Source organism: Harmonia axyridis, chromosome 4 (genome assembly GCF_914767665.1).
Source record: "Harmonia axyridis chromosome 4, icHarAxyr1.1, whole genome shotgun sequence".
Lineage (NCBI taxonomy): Eukaryota > Metazoa > Arthropoda > Insecta > Coleoptera > Coccinellidae > Harmonia > Harmonia axyridis.
This window is the reverse complement of record NC_059504.1, coordinates 15,378,401-15,394,678: the sequence shown is the minus strand read 5'-3', so window position 1 is coordinate 15,394,678 and position 16,278 is coordinate 15,378,401. Positions and strand designations below refer to the sequence as shown.

Sequence of the window (16,278 nt, the reverse complement as noted above, 5' to 3'; positions counted from 1 at the left end):
AAACTACTAGCTCCTCTTCTGGTGAATCATCAAATTAATAATCGACAAGCGGTGTTAGCGACATCTATACATCTACACCCAAATTTAAATATCCGCGAATTTTATTATTAATTTTGGGATAGTGGGATTAGCTAATGAATTTGAATATGGAATTGAAGAAAAATCAAAAAAGACGATATCCGTTGAGGATTGAAGCAAATCCATAGTTCAGATCAATTTGGAATGAAGCACGGTATAAAGTTTAGGAGCGCCATCTGTAATACTTTTTTTTTCATTGTTGCCAACATGTATGTATCTTATTTCATTCGTGAATTTACATTGTTCTGTGAAAACCTTAGAATATATTAATGTTCTAACGTGAAAACTATGACGATAATGTAAATACTTTTCTAGGGGTATTTTGAGGCTAGGTTAGATTCTTATTTAAAAAAAGAAAGTAACAAAAAAGTAATAATTTTATTGATATCAGGTGTCCTACGCACAATAATCAAAAATTCTCTCTCACATATTCCTATATCTCACAATCAATATTTACAATTTCAGTCAATCTTATTCTGTATACTTCAATTCTTATTCATTGCTGGTTTTTCTCTAAAAATTTTCTGCATTTAATGACAGCCGCAACTTTTAACAACCATCTTCTTAAACTTCTTCAATACCACATTCGTATCGTCCAAGAAATACAAAACTGAAACAGGTGTCAATTTAGTAGGGGCACAACAAGGCTTTGGATACTTGGTCGGAGTCATTAAATGAACTAAGGTTTGAACTATTGCGTGGTTGGTAGCATTCATGTGAGCATTCAAAGGAAAGTTACATTCTCCTGCACAATAATATGCGGCATAACCATCTGGAGCTATAATCCAATCCTGAAAAAAAAATTAGAAGTTCTTTTTATATTCTGACGGGAGCGCATCCACCATAAGTCAAACGTCCAAATAAGACAATTTGACAACATATTCAAAAACTTTCAAACTATTCACTATTTAGTTCATTGAGTACAGAAAAAGTGATGTATTAATATACTAACTGACAAAGAAACTGCAACACCCAGGAGGAGCTGTTTGAATTAATTTTTTTTTTCTTTTGTACAACATGGATAGTATATCAAGGAGTAAATTATTGAAATTTGGAGAAAAAACGAGGGGTGTACAATGTTTTTAAATAAATTTGTCAATAATGTGTTCGTCCACTGCAATTATCTATAAACTCTCACATATACTTCATGAGGGATACTCTCCTAAGCTACCTGTACTTCATATCTCAGAGCAGCCAAAGTCCGTAGGGGCTGGGGTAAATTTCCAAGCCTTCTACCCATGATGTCCGAAACATGCTCTATGGGCGAAAGATCGGCGGATCTGGGCGGCCATGGCAAAAGATTCACATGGATCGCTTCGAAAAAGTTTAAACTAACTCTGGCAACATGAGGTCGGGCATTATCTTGCTGAAATATTGGATTCTCGAGCCGGTTGAGGTAGGGGAGAACCTTTGGCTTCACTATTTCTTGAAGGTAACCCAGCGCTGTCATGCTACCTCGAATAAAGGCTAAAGGTGACCTACTTGCATGTGCAATAGCACCCCATACCATAACGCCTACTGTCCGGTGTACATGACGCTCAACATAAAACTGAGGTTCACGTCTTTCTCCCCGACGTCGTCTAACCCTTCTTCGGTCATCATATGCATCCAAGAGGAATCGAGATTCATCTGAAAATACGACCTGATGCCATTCTACATTTCAATATTGACGTTCTCTGCACCACTGTAATCGTTGCCGGCGATGCTCAACATCCATAGGTAACACAAGATGGGGTCGATAATGCTGCAGTCCAAAAGACCTTATCCGGAGGTAAACCGTTCGGAACAGTTACAGGATGGCCTTGTTCTCCTAACCACTGATCAGCCAAAGATCGACTTGTCGCAAATCAATGTCCAATGGCCATAAGTCTTAGACATCGATCTTGAACTTCATTTGTGTCCCTTGACGTCCGGTGCCTACTCTTCTCCGAATTTGGGCATTATCAAACCACGCTTGACAACATCTCATAACAGTGGTTGGACTTCTGTTCGTTCGGTTAGCGATTTCTCGAAATGACAACTCTGCCTCCTGTAGACCAATAATTCGACCTCTTTCAAATTCACTTAGCTGGCGATAAATTGCGCGTACACGTGCTCGAACAGCTGGTTTGTTCTAAAATTTGAAAAACTTGCAAAAATCGACTTCAATATGTAAGCAACAAAAATTGTTTACATGAAAAAACTTTCACGATTTTTTTTTCCAAATTCAATCATTTACTCCTTGCTACACTATCTATGTTTTACCGAAACAAATTTTAATTTAAACAGCTTCTTCTGGATGTTGCAACTTCACTAACTGTTGTCAGTTGGAATTAAAATTTTTTTTTTCGAACTATATTCCTGCACCTACCTTCCATTTGATATCTTTGAAACTTATATACAAAGTCCTTATTTTGCAGCTAGTGGGAGTCTCATGTGGTGCACTTTCTGAAAAAAAGTTCACTCGTTTTTCGCATCCGCCATTTAATAATTTGATGGAAGGATGTTCTCACCTTGTACTGCACGTTTCATGATCGTTGTATAATTAGCATTATTGTTCTCCGTCCGTTTCAGTTCCCTGGTACTTCTTCTGGCTTTCACACGATTTGTGGCTTTCATGAACGCCACCATGAAAGGATGTGTTTCATCTTCGCTTCTTGCTGTAACCAACCCTATATCTTCCGGTCTAACCTCATGATCTGGAAAGAGAAAAAAATTTGAAGCAAAACTTTGGGAAAAAGGAAAAGTCTGTTGTAGGCATATCAGGGGAATACGGCGGTTGTTCTATAGGATGAGTCGAGTGTTGTTGGGAATCTATTGAAATGATAATTGCAAGTACTATTTAGAGATGGTGCCTTATCGTAATGCAAAATCCATTGATTTACTAAACTTTTAAACAACTTTGACTTGCTTTATGCGGTCGTGGCTCTGTTGGAAGACTCCATTCTGAAGCCTTTTGACTGGTTGGATATCAAACTCGTTAAATTGCTTTTTTATTTGATGTTTAAGCAGGACCGGGCCCAGCTATCCGACCGCCCATGTACGGACTATAATTTTGAATACAGGGTGTTAGTGAATAAGTGCGACCAATTTCAGAAGGTGCTTCTGCATGAAAAAATAATTACATTATGCTATATAACTTTTGTCCGCAATTGCTTCGTTTTCCGAGGTACCCCAGATAGCACAAACGTTCTAGGAATATTCCTACAAAGTGCAGAAGAGGTATGTTGTAGAATATTCCAAGGAATATTCATGGGATATTCTTAAAACACTACGAATATTCATAGAATGATTCAGGAGGAATATACATAGAATGATTCAAGATAATTTTCCAATCGCATTCTCTGGCGTGGTGTTTTGTGTTTTGACAAAATGGTGAAACTTGATGATTGCGCGTTTTCGGAAACTTACTCGGGTTCACTGGATCCCTAATCTTTGTTTACTTTTAGAAGGTAAAATAATGGTTACGAGTGAACCAGAGTAAGTTTCCGAAAACGCGGAATCATCAAGTTTCTCGTTTCACCATTTGGTAAAAACGCAAATGCTAACACAACGCACAAAGCGTATGTTGTATGTTCTGTGGCACAAAGTTAACTTTGTGCGTTGTGTTAGGTTAGGTTAATGCAGAACGCAGATCTTCAACTCGGGTTCGTAAACTGTGAATGTGAAATATAAATATTGTTGCTGGTTCATATGCATATAAGGTAAGGTATGGTTATTATGTTATTTAATATATATTATCTATCACTCAATTAGTTTCTGAATACATAACCACAGAACACCTGTGTGTTCTGTGACATAACCTTCTTTTTTTTTCATTTTGGGTTAGTCATATATTTTCTCGCACTTATTCATTGCAATATTATTGTGACTTTATATGTTTACGTGTTTGATGAAGTTCGCAAATCGATTTCGAAGTTACATTTTACTTTGCATAACTTAGTAAGACAAGATCAGGTGATAAAAAATTCTATCACTACCTATTTGATTTTCTTGTAGAGTGATAGTTTTACTTGACATAACTAAGTAAGATCACCATCATGGCAAGAAAGTATTCAGCAAATTTTTATAAGAAAGTGAAAATCCAGACGGACATGAGCCTGAGTTATCCGAATATTCCACCCTCTGCTTCTTTTTCTTCGATAGTTGAGAATGAGATCAGGAATGAAGATGATGTTGAAATGCACATGCCGGAATTGCAAAACCCAGTGCATGAGTTGAATGAGATGGAAAATATTGAGTTAATTAAGGAAGGAAAAGGTGGACACATTTCTGAATATTCATTCCCAATATTAGATTCTCTTCAAACAAAAACTAGCCATATTGATAACAAGAAAGTTGATAAAGAGGAAGATATTAAGTCTAAGTTGAAATTGTGGTCAATTAAATATAATATAAGTCACGTTGCTCTAAGTGATTTATTGAAGATATTAAAAAGTTCAAAAGCCCAGTTAGATGAACTTCCGAATGATGCTCGTACTATTTTATCAACAAAGCGAACCATTGATGTAAGAAATATTGATCCAGGCTCTTATTGCCACGTTGGTATTACTGAGGCTGTGACTTATCTCTGTACGAAAAAATGTTATGATAAAATAGAATTGCTCATTAATATTGATGGGTTACCTCTCAGCAAAAGCTCTGGCAGTCAAATATACCCAATTCTTTGTTCTCTATATGATGATCCAAGAGAAGTTGCAGTTATTGGTGTATACCATGGTTATGAGAAACCTTCGAATGCTAATGATTTTCTGGGAGAATTTGTCCAAGATGCAGTGGAACTATCTAATAATGGCATTAAAGTGAATGGTGCTTGCATTCCCTTCAAAATTAAAGCGTTCATTGCTGATGCTCCAGCCAAATCGTTTATTTCCTATACCAAGGGTCACACAGGATTTTTTTCGTGCACCAAATGTGTGCAAAAAGGAGAATTCATTAGAAATCGTACATGTTTCCCCAAGATAAATTCTAAAAAAAGAACTGATAAAGATTTCAGACAAAAGAATCAGATACAACATCATACAGGAACTTCAGCCCTTGAAAATATACCTGATTTCAACATGGTAAGTGATATTCCCTTGGAGTATATGCATTTAATTTGTCTTGGTGTGATGAAAAAGCTCATTGTTAATATATGGATATATGGTAAACCTTCTTTCAAATTAGGATCATCAGCAGTTGGGGAAATATCCAGTATGCTGCTATCTTTTCAAAATCACACCCCCATAGAATTTGCTAGAAAACCTCGTTCGCTGGATGATGTTAAAAGATGGAAAGCTACAGAATTTCGTTTTTTTCTTTTATATTCTGGTCCAGTGGTTTTGGAAAAATTTCTACCTCAAGCGCAGTATCAAAATTTTATATGCCTGCACATCGCCATCAGAATATTATGTAATGAAACACATATTGCTGATAAGGAATATTTTGAACTGGCTGAATCTCTTCTGACATATTTTGTTCAAGATTTTGGGAATATTTATGGTCAAGAATTTATATCCCATAACATTCATGGACTGGTTCATATTGTTGATGATGTAAAAATGTTTGGTAAGCTGGATCACTACAGTGCATTCCCATTTGAAAATTTCATGCAAGTTTTAAAAAACATGGTCAGAAAACCTGATAAGCCGCTTTCCCAAATCATGAAGAGATTGTCTGAAAGGATGAAAGTTCCAAAAACAAAAAACATTGGAGTTTTAAAATATGAACGTCATCATAATGATGGTCCTACTCTAGAAGGATACTCTACACAATTTGAGTTGGTCAGATTTGACTATTTCACAATTAATATAAAGAGGTCAGGTGATACATTTTGCTTACTGCAAGATGGCAACATTATGAAAGTATACAATTTCATAGCAAAGAAGGAACAAATATATGTATATGGAAAAGTTTTTACAGAAACAAGTGATATTTTTTCTCGTCCAAATAGTTCATGTGACTCATCTGACATTGATGTTTATTTTGTGAGAAAGGAAAGCTCATTAGAAACCAGGCTTTTGGATAGTGTCTCAAAAAAAATGGTAGCTTTTCCACATAATGATGGATATATTGTATTCCCCTTTTTGCACGATTGCTGAAATATATCCAAAAATATTTTATTTCAGAATAATTAGAATTTTTAAGATGTAATTGCAATGAATTGATTTCTATTGATTTATTCAGAAAAAATTATATTACTAGATATTTCAAAATGATTTTGTGATACTTTCACCATTTTTTATAACTGTCGCTATTTTTTTTATCCAGGTTTTGAACCTAACTAATATTAATGAAACTTGGAGTGAGATGGTGCTCTTACTTAAGTGATATTAGACATCGAAATCAGTTTGGCTTTCGAATTAGAAACAAAAATGAATTGTATTTTAAACTGTATTTTTCATAAATTTCAGTCACAAGTTACAAAGTTTTTTATCAGGATATAATTTTGTTATCTAGTAGTTTTTGTTCACTTCATTATCATGAATGCTTGGAGAGTGGTCCATTTTCTAAAGGAGGATACAGTAGAAGCGGTACCAGTCTCCTGGTTGAGAGGCTCCAACCAATGTCACTGGCCTCCCTTCAATAGGCTGAAGCTCAAGACAGCGATCAATAAATGTATGCCACCTTCTTCAAACTGGGACGTACATGAAACACGAGTAATTGGGGAAATATATGGTAAGTGAAACAAAATCGCCAATCTACTTTTGAAGTAATTTAAAATGATTATACAGCAAAATAACATTACAGGAGATTTATCTGTTGCCCGAATGAAGGCTCTAGAAGCGGAGAGTACCTCTGATTTGAATTCTGATTCTGATCTATTAGGGTTGGGACATAGAAAAATCAGAATGAATAAAAAATATCAGGATTCTGAATCATCAGAACAAGACAAAGAGGATAGTCTATCACCAGAAGCATCTAAAATTATGATGCCTACCCTCAAAAGAAGAGAGGAAAAAACATCTGGTAAGATTTTTGTTTCTATTTTTTGTTTTATTTTGGGGACAAATCCCTGTTATCTGAAATTACCCGGTAAGTGAGAAAAGTAGTTCTGATTATTTTCAATTTTTTTTGCCATTAAATAATATAGCTGCACTCCTACACTGAGTCGCTCTACTTTCATATGTATATTACAGTTTCTATATCTGATTTTGGTATTTCTTCAGTGGCCCCTTCAGATGATGATTTAGGATTTGAGTCATACGTAGGCTCTGATAATGCAGGTGAAGCATCTAAAATTGTGATGTCTACCCTTAAAAGAAGGGATAAAGAAAGCGCTGGTGAGATTTTTATTTTTTTCTGATTCATTTTGAGGAAAAATTATCCCTGTTATCTGAAATAACTCTGTTAGTGAGAAAAGTAGTTCTAATTCTTTAAAATTTTTCTTGTAATTAAATAATATTGCTGCACTCCTGCATTGAGTCGCTGTACTTTCATCAAAGTATGCATGTTACAGTTTTCAATATCTGATTTTGGTATTTTTCAGTGTACCCTTATTCAGATGATGATTTAGGGATTGAGTCAAACGTCCCAGGATTTGATAATGCAGGTGAGAAAAAAAATTCAATTACTACCTCTATGAATAGCTTGTAGAAAATAGCTTTGTCGTCATGCTCGAAAAATCGCGCGTGTTTTAAAGACCTTAATGTCCACTTATACTTTAATGTACTGTTTTCAAAGTTCTTAATAAAACCAACTGTTTAGGAAATCCACTTAGAATTGTCCCAGGAAATCCAGACAGAAATGAGGCAGAATGTACAGCAACAGAGATCGAAGGGAGCTACTACAATAGACAGTATTACTTGAAAGGTGATTGCTTTATTCGTTATAGTGAGAAATTTAATTATTTTTTTGCTTTGCAGATGAGCAGTTTAAGCGGCAAGTACTGCGAAATCTGTCCATTTTAAATTTTAAACTGGATCAGTTGGCTGATGATATAGGTAGATTAGCGCTTAAAGAAAATACTGTAACAACAAACCTTCCTCCATCAGTATTTTCAAAATTCAATTTTCCATTAGCAACTGAGGAAGAACTGCACAATTTTGAGAGTCACTTGGCAGACAGAGAGAAGTACCAGCAAGTGGTGAGTATAGAGAATTCAACAATTACCGTCTTATTTGTTGGCTCAAGGCTCCCCTGCGGTAAAGATGTATATACCTATCTATTTAATTTTCAGCAATTGGAATTATCAAGAATTGGTGGTGGTACCACCAAAATTATGGTACGACGTTTAATGGAGAAGCTTATAAGCAGTCAACTTGGTGTTGAGTACAGTTGGATAGGATTTAAGAAAAAAAAGAACTTCTCAGTTTTACTCATATCCAAAGTACTCATAGGTGAGATTTTTATGGACTTCAAAAGAAATTAAATATGCAGGGCAGTAGAGATATGGTTTAAAATTTGATCAATCTTTAAGTACAGATATAAAGTATCTAAAAAATTGCAACAATGTTTTTTTGGTGCACTGTCTAAGCAGTATGTCTAATTCAGTGTTTTAAAAAATTAGGAAAGCCCTAACTGCAAACCAAAACAAGCCTTTCATCTTTTTCAAGACTGTCATAGAAGTAGAAAATAAAAAATATTATTTTTTGCAGATGCTGTATTGGCTGTGCATAAAAATTCAAATGCAGCGGAAGTGGAAGCATCAGCCAAACAATGGCTGGTTAAGTGTAAGGAGCGATGCACCAAAGAAAAATAATTTATATTATTATAAGAATATTATTTTTTTGGAAAAATGTTAGATTTTATTCTTTTATTTCATGTTGTTTTTGAAGAATCAGTATTATGTTTTTTTTTCAATGTATATTTTATTTTTTTATTTTATGTTATGGTTTTGAAAAATCAGTTTTATGTTTTTTTTTCAATATATATTTTACTTTTGTATTTATTATTATTTATTAATTAAACCAAAATTCTGGAGCACATTCAATGAACGTTCATAGAATGTGCTCTCAATTCAAATCTTAACCTTCATAGAATATTTCTAGAATGTATGAGAAATATTTCACGAATCTTCTGTAAATATACTTAGAATGTTCTCAAGAATATTCCTAGAATGTATGAAAAATATTTCACGAATCTTCCGTAAATGTACATGGAAAGTTCTCAAGAATATTCTGGGAACATTTATAGAATATGAAACTCAGTCCACTTTTAATGTCCATAGAATGTACCCAGAATATATTAAGTGTGTTTTGGTAATATTCTTGGAATATTTAAACATTCCAACCAGAGCTTCTATGAATATAATATGAATGTTCTTGTGCTATCTGGGACAGGGTGTCTCAATTTTATTTAAGAAAAAAAAGGTACGCCACTGAGATATTCCAAACTAACAATCACTTTTGAATTCTTCGTTCAATTCGTGACAATAAATCTCTCCTGCCTTGTTTCGTATGGTGCGCCGTTTTATTACAAAAAGATAAAAAGGCTTCAGGCGTATTCTTGTCTTTACTTTAACAAATTATGTAGTAACGTCACTAGTAAGCTACTGTTTTATTTTTTAACATAAAAATGGCGCCCCATATACGAAAAAAGGCAGGACAGATTTTTTGTCACGAATTGAACGGATAATTAAAAAATGATTGTTAGTTTGAATAATCTCAGTGGCGTACCATTTTTTCTTGGAAAAAACTGACGAGACTTTCTCGTGATCTACTCCTGACTCCTCAGCGTTTTTGAGATCTCAACACTTTTGATGTGGAGAAAAGCAATCTCAAACGTTCCTCTGATTTACGTCTTTATTTTTTATTTTAGAAAAAATGCATTTTCAGCCTCCGACAAGACTTTTTGTAGAATATTGTTATGTGGAAATTCATCGAAAAATAAAGGGTTGTTGAGAAAGTTATATCATGCATATATGTAGGTATTTATTTTTCAAAAAAAATCATCTAATTTTTTTTACATACCAAAAATTTTTTTTAAAAAAGAACCTCCGCAATGTGGAACTTTTTCAAATAAATGATAGTGGAACCTCGTATAAATCGATGGTCTTTAGCGTAAAATATAAAGCGTACTAATTTTTGAACTGATCGCTGAAACAGTATAGAACCCTCTTAAGTAAGCTACTGTTTTATTTTTAACATAAAAATGGCGCCCCATATAAGAAAAAGGCAGGACAGATTTTTCGTCACGAATTGAACGGATAATTGAAAAATGATTGTTAGTTTGAATAATCTCAGTGGCGTCCCATTTTTTCTTGGAAAAAACTGACTTGACTTTCTCGTGATCTACTCCTGACTCAGCGTTTTTGAGATCTCACCACTTTTCATGTTGAGTAAAGCATTCTCAAAGGTTCCTCTGATTCACCGTCTTTTCTAGCACATGCAAGGATTCAAAATACGTTTTTACGTCCTTATTTTTTATTTTAGAAAAAACACATAGAATATTTTTATGTGAAAATTCATCGAAAAATAAAGGTTAGTTGACAAAGTTATATCATGCATATATGTATTTATTTTAAAAAAAAAAATCATCCAATTTTTATTCCATTCCAAAAAAAATTTTTAAAAAAGAACCTTCCGCAATGTGGAACTTTTCAAAATGAATGATAGTGGAACCTCATATAAATCGATGGTCTTCAGCGTAAAATGAAGCGTACTAATTTTAGAACTGATCGCTGAAACGGAAAAGACCTCCCGGAAATAGAAATAATTCATTTACTAAGTTCCAACAGAGTAACATATTTCGAAGGAAGTAAACAGAACAGAAAAATGTCTGGTATTCGAAATTGAAGGGTCATCACTAATACGACCCTCCGACAATTAACCTCTCTCCTAGAATCCATTAGATGACTAATAACATACCTGGTCTATCTACTTGGTGCACTGACAGGTAGAGCCCCTTGTTGGAATTGGGAAAGGCCACCCAATTCGCGAGGCAGTTTGTCACGTTCAGTCTCAGCCATCCAGTGGAACTTGCCGACGTATTCAAAGCCGAAACGTACTCCAAGTCTCTTTCTCTGAAAAAAAAAAGTTAGAGTTAACATCTCTATGGAAGAATTCACTAGTGATGTCTGCTGATTACAGGTTGTTTGAAAATGACGCGGCAATATCTAAGACTATCATTATTTATGGTTTTTAGTGTCAAGAGTTACTTTTGAGCGCTTATTCGGGCTAGGTATTTATCAAGCCAAGTAACTTGACATTTTAACCAACTACTTAACTTGAAAATCAAGCTTTACTCGACTTGATTTTAGATATTTATTGTTTGACTTGATATCAAGCTACTGGATATTACTTGAGCTTGATATGCACGCGTCGCACGGCATTTATTTCTGCATTCTCGTGAGCGATAAGACTAAATAAGGGGATTCCTCGAGCGCCGAGGAACTGAAGCATTCGCCAGTTTGACTTTATTAGTAAGTTTTCTCACATTTCTATGAAATCTATTGGTAGATTTTGGTAGTTTCAGATATATCTTTCCAAACTTGGCCAAAATGATCAAGGATTTTTTATCAACGCCTGCATATTCAGCTCCTGTTGATATACAATTTTCCAGAGCTGCTCTTACAGTTACAAATTAAAACCCGCAATAGGTTAGGCGACAAATCTGTAAGATGCCTCATGTGTCTCAAATCCTGGATAGAAAATTATTAAATCAAACAAAGCGTGGAGCTTTTTCAATATTAAGAAACTTCATTTTTCTCGTTATTTTTTATTTTGTTATGATTTATATTTAATTTCTCTATTTAAAAAAAGTTGATATTTTCGGTTATTTTAAAAAATAATTTTAATAAATGAAAGTATTTATTGCAAGGTTCCTTCTCATTCCACCATTTTTTTATTGATTTGACACTACACACTAAAACTGTAAAAAATCAATTAGCTTGATATGATTCAAGTACTTGATAAATAAATACTTGACTTGACTTGAGATTGAAAAACTACTACTTGACTTGAGCTTGACTTGAAATCAAGTCGAGCTCAAGCCAAGTAGCTTGAAAATCAAGCCAAGTCGTGAATTCTTTCATGCGTCTATTTCGACCTCTGAGCATATTGCTTCATCATTTCGTCTAATAATTTTTTAATTCAGAGCAGAAAATGGTCTCAAACGATAAGGTTTGAATCACTGATGACGAATCCGTCCTCAAATGCGATTCTGTTCGTCCGTACGACATTATACACGATAACTTTCAAACGAAAAGAGCCAAAAGCTTGAAATTTTCAGGATAGGTTCGGATCTCGAATGCTACGCTTAAGTTTGTTAATGGGCAAAATCCGACTAGGGGTTCCGTAAATATGGACCTTCGAAATTTGGTTTTCCTCATAATTTCAAAACTACAGATTCGACCTAGAAGAAAATTTGCGATTGGATATAAAATGACAAAGTCAAGCATCTCGGAAAATGTTATGTTCATCGCTCCATAAGAACCATAGAAAATTTAAAAAAAATTTCAAAAAAAAAAAAAATTTGTCGTGAAGTCAGGAGCTTTTGAGTGCACGTCATTCATGCACCTATTGCGCCCTTCTAGACCACAATAAGGATTTTCCTAAATTGGAGGTATAAAGGAAAATAAGGATTCCCTGGGTATAATTTTAAGAAAAAAATTCTATATAGATGAGCCCGTCAATGCTTTTTTTTTCCAGGGTGTTTCATGTAGTCCTTTTTATTGGTATGATTATACCAGTCTGCCGAATCTTCATTTATCTTTTCTACAAATTGGGTAAATATATTTACCCAAGCACCAAAACTATAAATTAAATAATTCATCACAGTACTAACTGGATCTTTATAAAAATTTGGATTTTATTGAGAATTACTAAAAAATTGTTTTTTTTTTCTATAAATCGGTGGCAGATACACAAAACTACATGAAATCAAAAAGTGTAGTAATGGACCAAAGTTTCTTTTTACATTTTTCTAATCTACCAATGGCCCACCAAGAAGGTTTTGTAGGAAGGAAGCGGGGACTGTTCCAGAAGAAATATCTCCCTGTAGATTTGCATTCAAAATTAGCATGATGAAAATCTTAAATTGGAATATCTATCCCAAAGTCAAGTTGAATATTTTGAGGACGGAATGTGCTATAAGAAAAAAAACTTGAAAAAAATCAAACTGTAACACCTTATATCTCGAAAATAAAGCGTTTGCAGGCCCATGTTTATGGGACTTTTTTCAATGATCCGAGGAATCTGTAATTTTCGTTTGTACCTCCAATTTAGGAACATGCTGTATACCTATACCATTGTACAATAAAAGATTCTTTATAGAATGCCTACATACATTTATGAGGTCTCCAAGGGTGGAATTGGCTCAAACATAACAAGCGCTCAAAACTTCATATATTTCACTTATTTTTTTTTTGTAATCTACTTAAATTATCTATTTTTATTAAATATTTTCCCTAGTTTTTTCTTACCCTTCGTTGATAGTGATGAGTTGGTAAACTGTGATGGTGAAAAGTGCCTTGGACTTCTTCCGTTTATGATTCTCCTTCTTATAAAGACGTAGCTCAGCACCGACAATATTTTCTGCTATTGGCACATCAGAAACGTTGAACCATAACCTTTTGCCCCTTTCGTGACGAACTTCATTGAGGTGGTGTTCTAGAAAAAAAGAAGATGAATGACTTCAAATATATTTTAGAAGTTTGAGCCAGACTGGTCTCAAATGGCGACCCAAAAGTGCTTTATTTTTCGAATTGCGCCGACTTCAAAATTTTCACCATTTTTGTAGTGAATTTCAACAATTTCAACGCGTTGTTGAAGCGTGTATCGTTCCATTTTTAGTGATGGCGTAGTTTTTACTTCTCAAATATCAAAAGATGTCAGCTGCCTAGATAGCGGGATATTCAAAACGAATTAAACCACTTATTGAAGAACCCTTATTCATTCTAATGAAAGTATTACGTGTAAGTTCTTTCCTTTGGTAGGTTAATTGTATTATTTTACAACCTTTTGAAGGTTTATGCGAAATTTCTTGAATGCAAATGACAAGAAGAATACAAATTCGAACGAGTGCTCAAATATTGCTGACTTTACGTTAATGATTTTCTCATTTTTTTTAATCCTATCTCACAGCTGCCTTGTCCAATATATCAATAAGTTTTATGTTCAACTCCAACTGTAACTTGTTTACCTATACCTCGATTCCTGATGCGAATAAATGCATACCTATTAACTATTTGAATGAATTTTTATTAGATGAAATCACTCCATAAAAATTCTGTTGCCTAACTATATTTTCGAGAATAGTACGTGAATAAATTCTACACTTAATATCGCCAGGTGTTTTCTTTCAACATCAAGGAATTATTTATTATTTATTTATTGATTTGTGGTATATAGCTACAGGGTGTTTCTAAATTGGAGGTTCAAAGATAAATGAGAGATTGCTTGCATAATTTCATGGAAAAAAGGCTCATAAACATGGGCCGCAAACGATTTGCTTTCGAGATACAGCGTGTTTCTTCTATTTCTACTTTTTTGTGATGATTATACCAGTTTATCGAATATTCATTAACCTTCGCTAGGGATTGAGTAAATAAGTACGTACCAAAATTTAAAATTAATTTATTCATCTTAGCTTACTTACTGGATCTTTATAATAATTTGAATTTTCCTGAGGATTACTAGACAATTGTTTGAAATTTTTTTCCCGAAATCGGTATCAGATACGACAGAACTATAAGAAACCAAAAAGAGTAATACTAGACCAAAGTTTATTTTCACATTTTTCTAAACTACCAGTGCTGGCCACCAAAAGAAAGTTCTAGAGGAAAGAAGCGGGCACTGTTCCAAAAAATATTCACCCTGTAGATTTTCATTTAAAATTGGAATATATTATGTTAAATAACTTGTGAAGGAAAGGAAATATGAGAAAAAACTTTAAAAAAAATCAAACTTTGATTAACATCCTGTGTAACTCGAAAACAAAGCATTTGTGAGCTCATGTTTATGGGACTTATTTTCTTAAAATTATCCGAGGAATCTGTGATTTTCCTTTATCTGTGCCTCCACTTCAGGAACACCCTGTATAAACTCAAAATTTCAGTAAAATCTAACGGACAGATTCTGAAATATCGAAATTTCACCAAAACAAAATTCAAACACCTAATAATAGGATTTTCATCAATTTAACTTAAATTTCAGCATCTCATTGAAAAATCGAATTCTAGGAAATATGTTTAACAGAGATATTCGGACCCTGAAAATTTCAAGAATTTATATAGCCATAGTCCATTCTGTTCGAGAATTATCGTATACTCAGCGTCTGGACGGACGGGCAGATTTGATTTTGACATAGAATTCTTCAACTAGATGATTTAATGTACACTAATCAGTTGAAGCGATTGTTTTTCTACTCAATAATTGTTAGACCTCAACAGTGGAGACAATTTGGGTCCACTCACCAACAGACTCAATAGTCATAATAACATCGCTCTCATCAATTGCATTCTTTTCGCTCAAATTCAAATCCAAGTCGCTGCTCCTTTTAATCCTGTGACTATCCTCGTTTTCATCTTCGTTTTCTTTTTCCATGAGCGCCTTGTATATGTCCATCATGAATCTCGGCGCCGCTTTCTTGATATGAGACTCGTTAATTTTTTTAGGCCTGTATGGCAAACCCAAAAGATTCAGGAGTTCCATTTCCATAGCTTGTTTTTCTTCTCTAGTCATCGACCAATCAATTTCTGTCTGATCGTTCTCGTTATCACTGTAGAAGCCCGAAGGCCGCAGACTGTTTGTAAACTTAACATTTGTAATAACATTCAAAAGTATAAAAAATAAAATCGGAGCTAATATAGTTTCTTTCATATTGTAAGCCGATAGTTAAACACTAGGAATTTAATTCGGTGAATCGAAACACGCACTCTTCGTAAATTTGGATTTCTGTCCGTTTCAAAAGAAGTATAAACACTCACTGTTCACATGTAGGAATCATAATTGAAAGTGTGGGTTGCTGTTTAACTTTATGAAGTTTCCTCTTCAAAAACGGGTTTCAGACCCGCAGGCGGTCAGTTGTTGAGGTATCCAATAGTTTTAATTAACTTGAAGAGTAATAAGTAGGCAACTCATAATACCGATCTACGTACTAGAAATTTTATTTGCCTATTGCTCAAAAGAAAAGAGAAGAAGGAAAGATGAACATCGAATCTCAGGAATCCCGCTGAGAATGTCGCTAGTGAGATATGATGATTTTTAGTACTATTTGGGACAAATTTGCTTGGGGTATTCTATTTTCATAGAATATATCTCCCTTCGTGATATATTCTTGTGACTATTTTGCCAAAGAGAA

The 16,278-nt window shown here is 34.1% G+C and overlaps 2 protein-coding genes across 5 annotated transcripts; one reads left to right on the top strand and one right to left on the bottom strand.

The window, feature by feature from the left end:
- Positions 1–437: 437 nt before the first annotated feature.
- On the bottom strand, positions 438–16,000 carry LOC123677439 (protein 60A). Its single transcript, XM_045613947.1, has 6 exons — positions 15,392–16,000; positions 13,400–13,586; positions 10,845–10,999; positions 2,571–2,756; positions 2,429–2,505; positions 438–869 (listed from the first exon to the last, which is right to left on the bottom strand). Exons 1-6 carry the CDS (start codon positions 15,795–15,797, stop codon positions 609–611), a joined length of 1,272 nt encoding a protein of 423 aa, XP_045469903.1. The 5' UTR covers positions 15,798–16,000; the 3' UTR covers positions 438–608.
- On the top strand, positions 3,246–8,761 carry LOC123677437. 4 transcript variants are annotated; one of them, XM_045613945.1, is made up of 9 exons: positions 3,256–3,761; positions 6,496–6,714; positions 6,787–7,005; positions 7,176–7,319; positions 7,526–7,588; positions 7,744–7,848; positions 7,902–8,122; positions 8,216–8,375; positions 8,634–8,761. In XM_045613945.1, exons 2-9 carry the CDS (start codon positions 6,519–6,521, stop codon positions 8,735–8,737), a joined length of 1,212 nt encoding a protein of 403 aa, XP_045469901.1. In that variant the 5' UTR covers positions 3,256–3,761; positions 6,496–6,518; the 3' UTR covers positions 8,738–8,761. The 4 variants fall into 4 exon arrangements, with proteins under 4 accessions (XP_045469900.1, XP_045469901.1, XP_045469899.1 ...); XM_045613946.1 differs by lacking the exon at positions 3,256–3,761 and having other exon boundaries at positions 3,802–6,714; positions 7,206–7,319; XM_045613944.1 differs by lacking the exons at positions 6,496–6,714; positions 6,787–7,005; positions 7,176–7,319; ... (3 more) ...; positions 8,216–8,375; positions 8,634–8,761 and adding an exon at positions 4,057–6,213 and having other exon boundaries at positions 3,246–3,761.
- Positions 16,001–16,278: the final 278 nt, after the last annotated feature.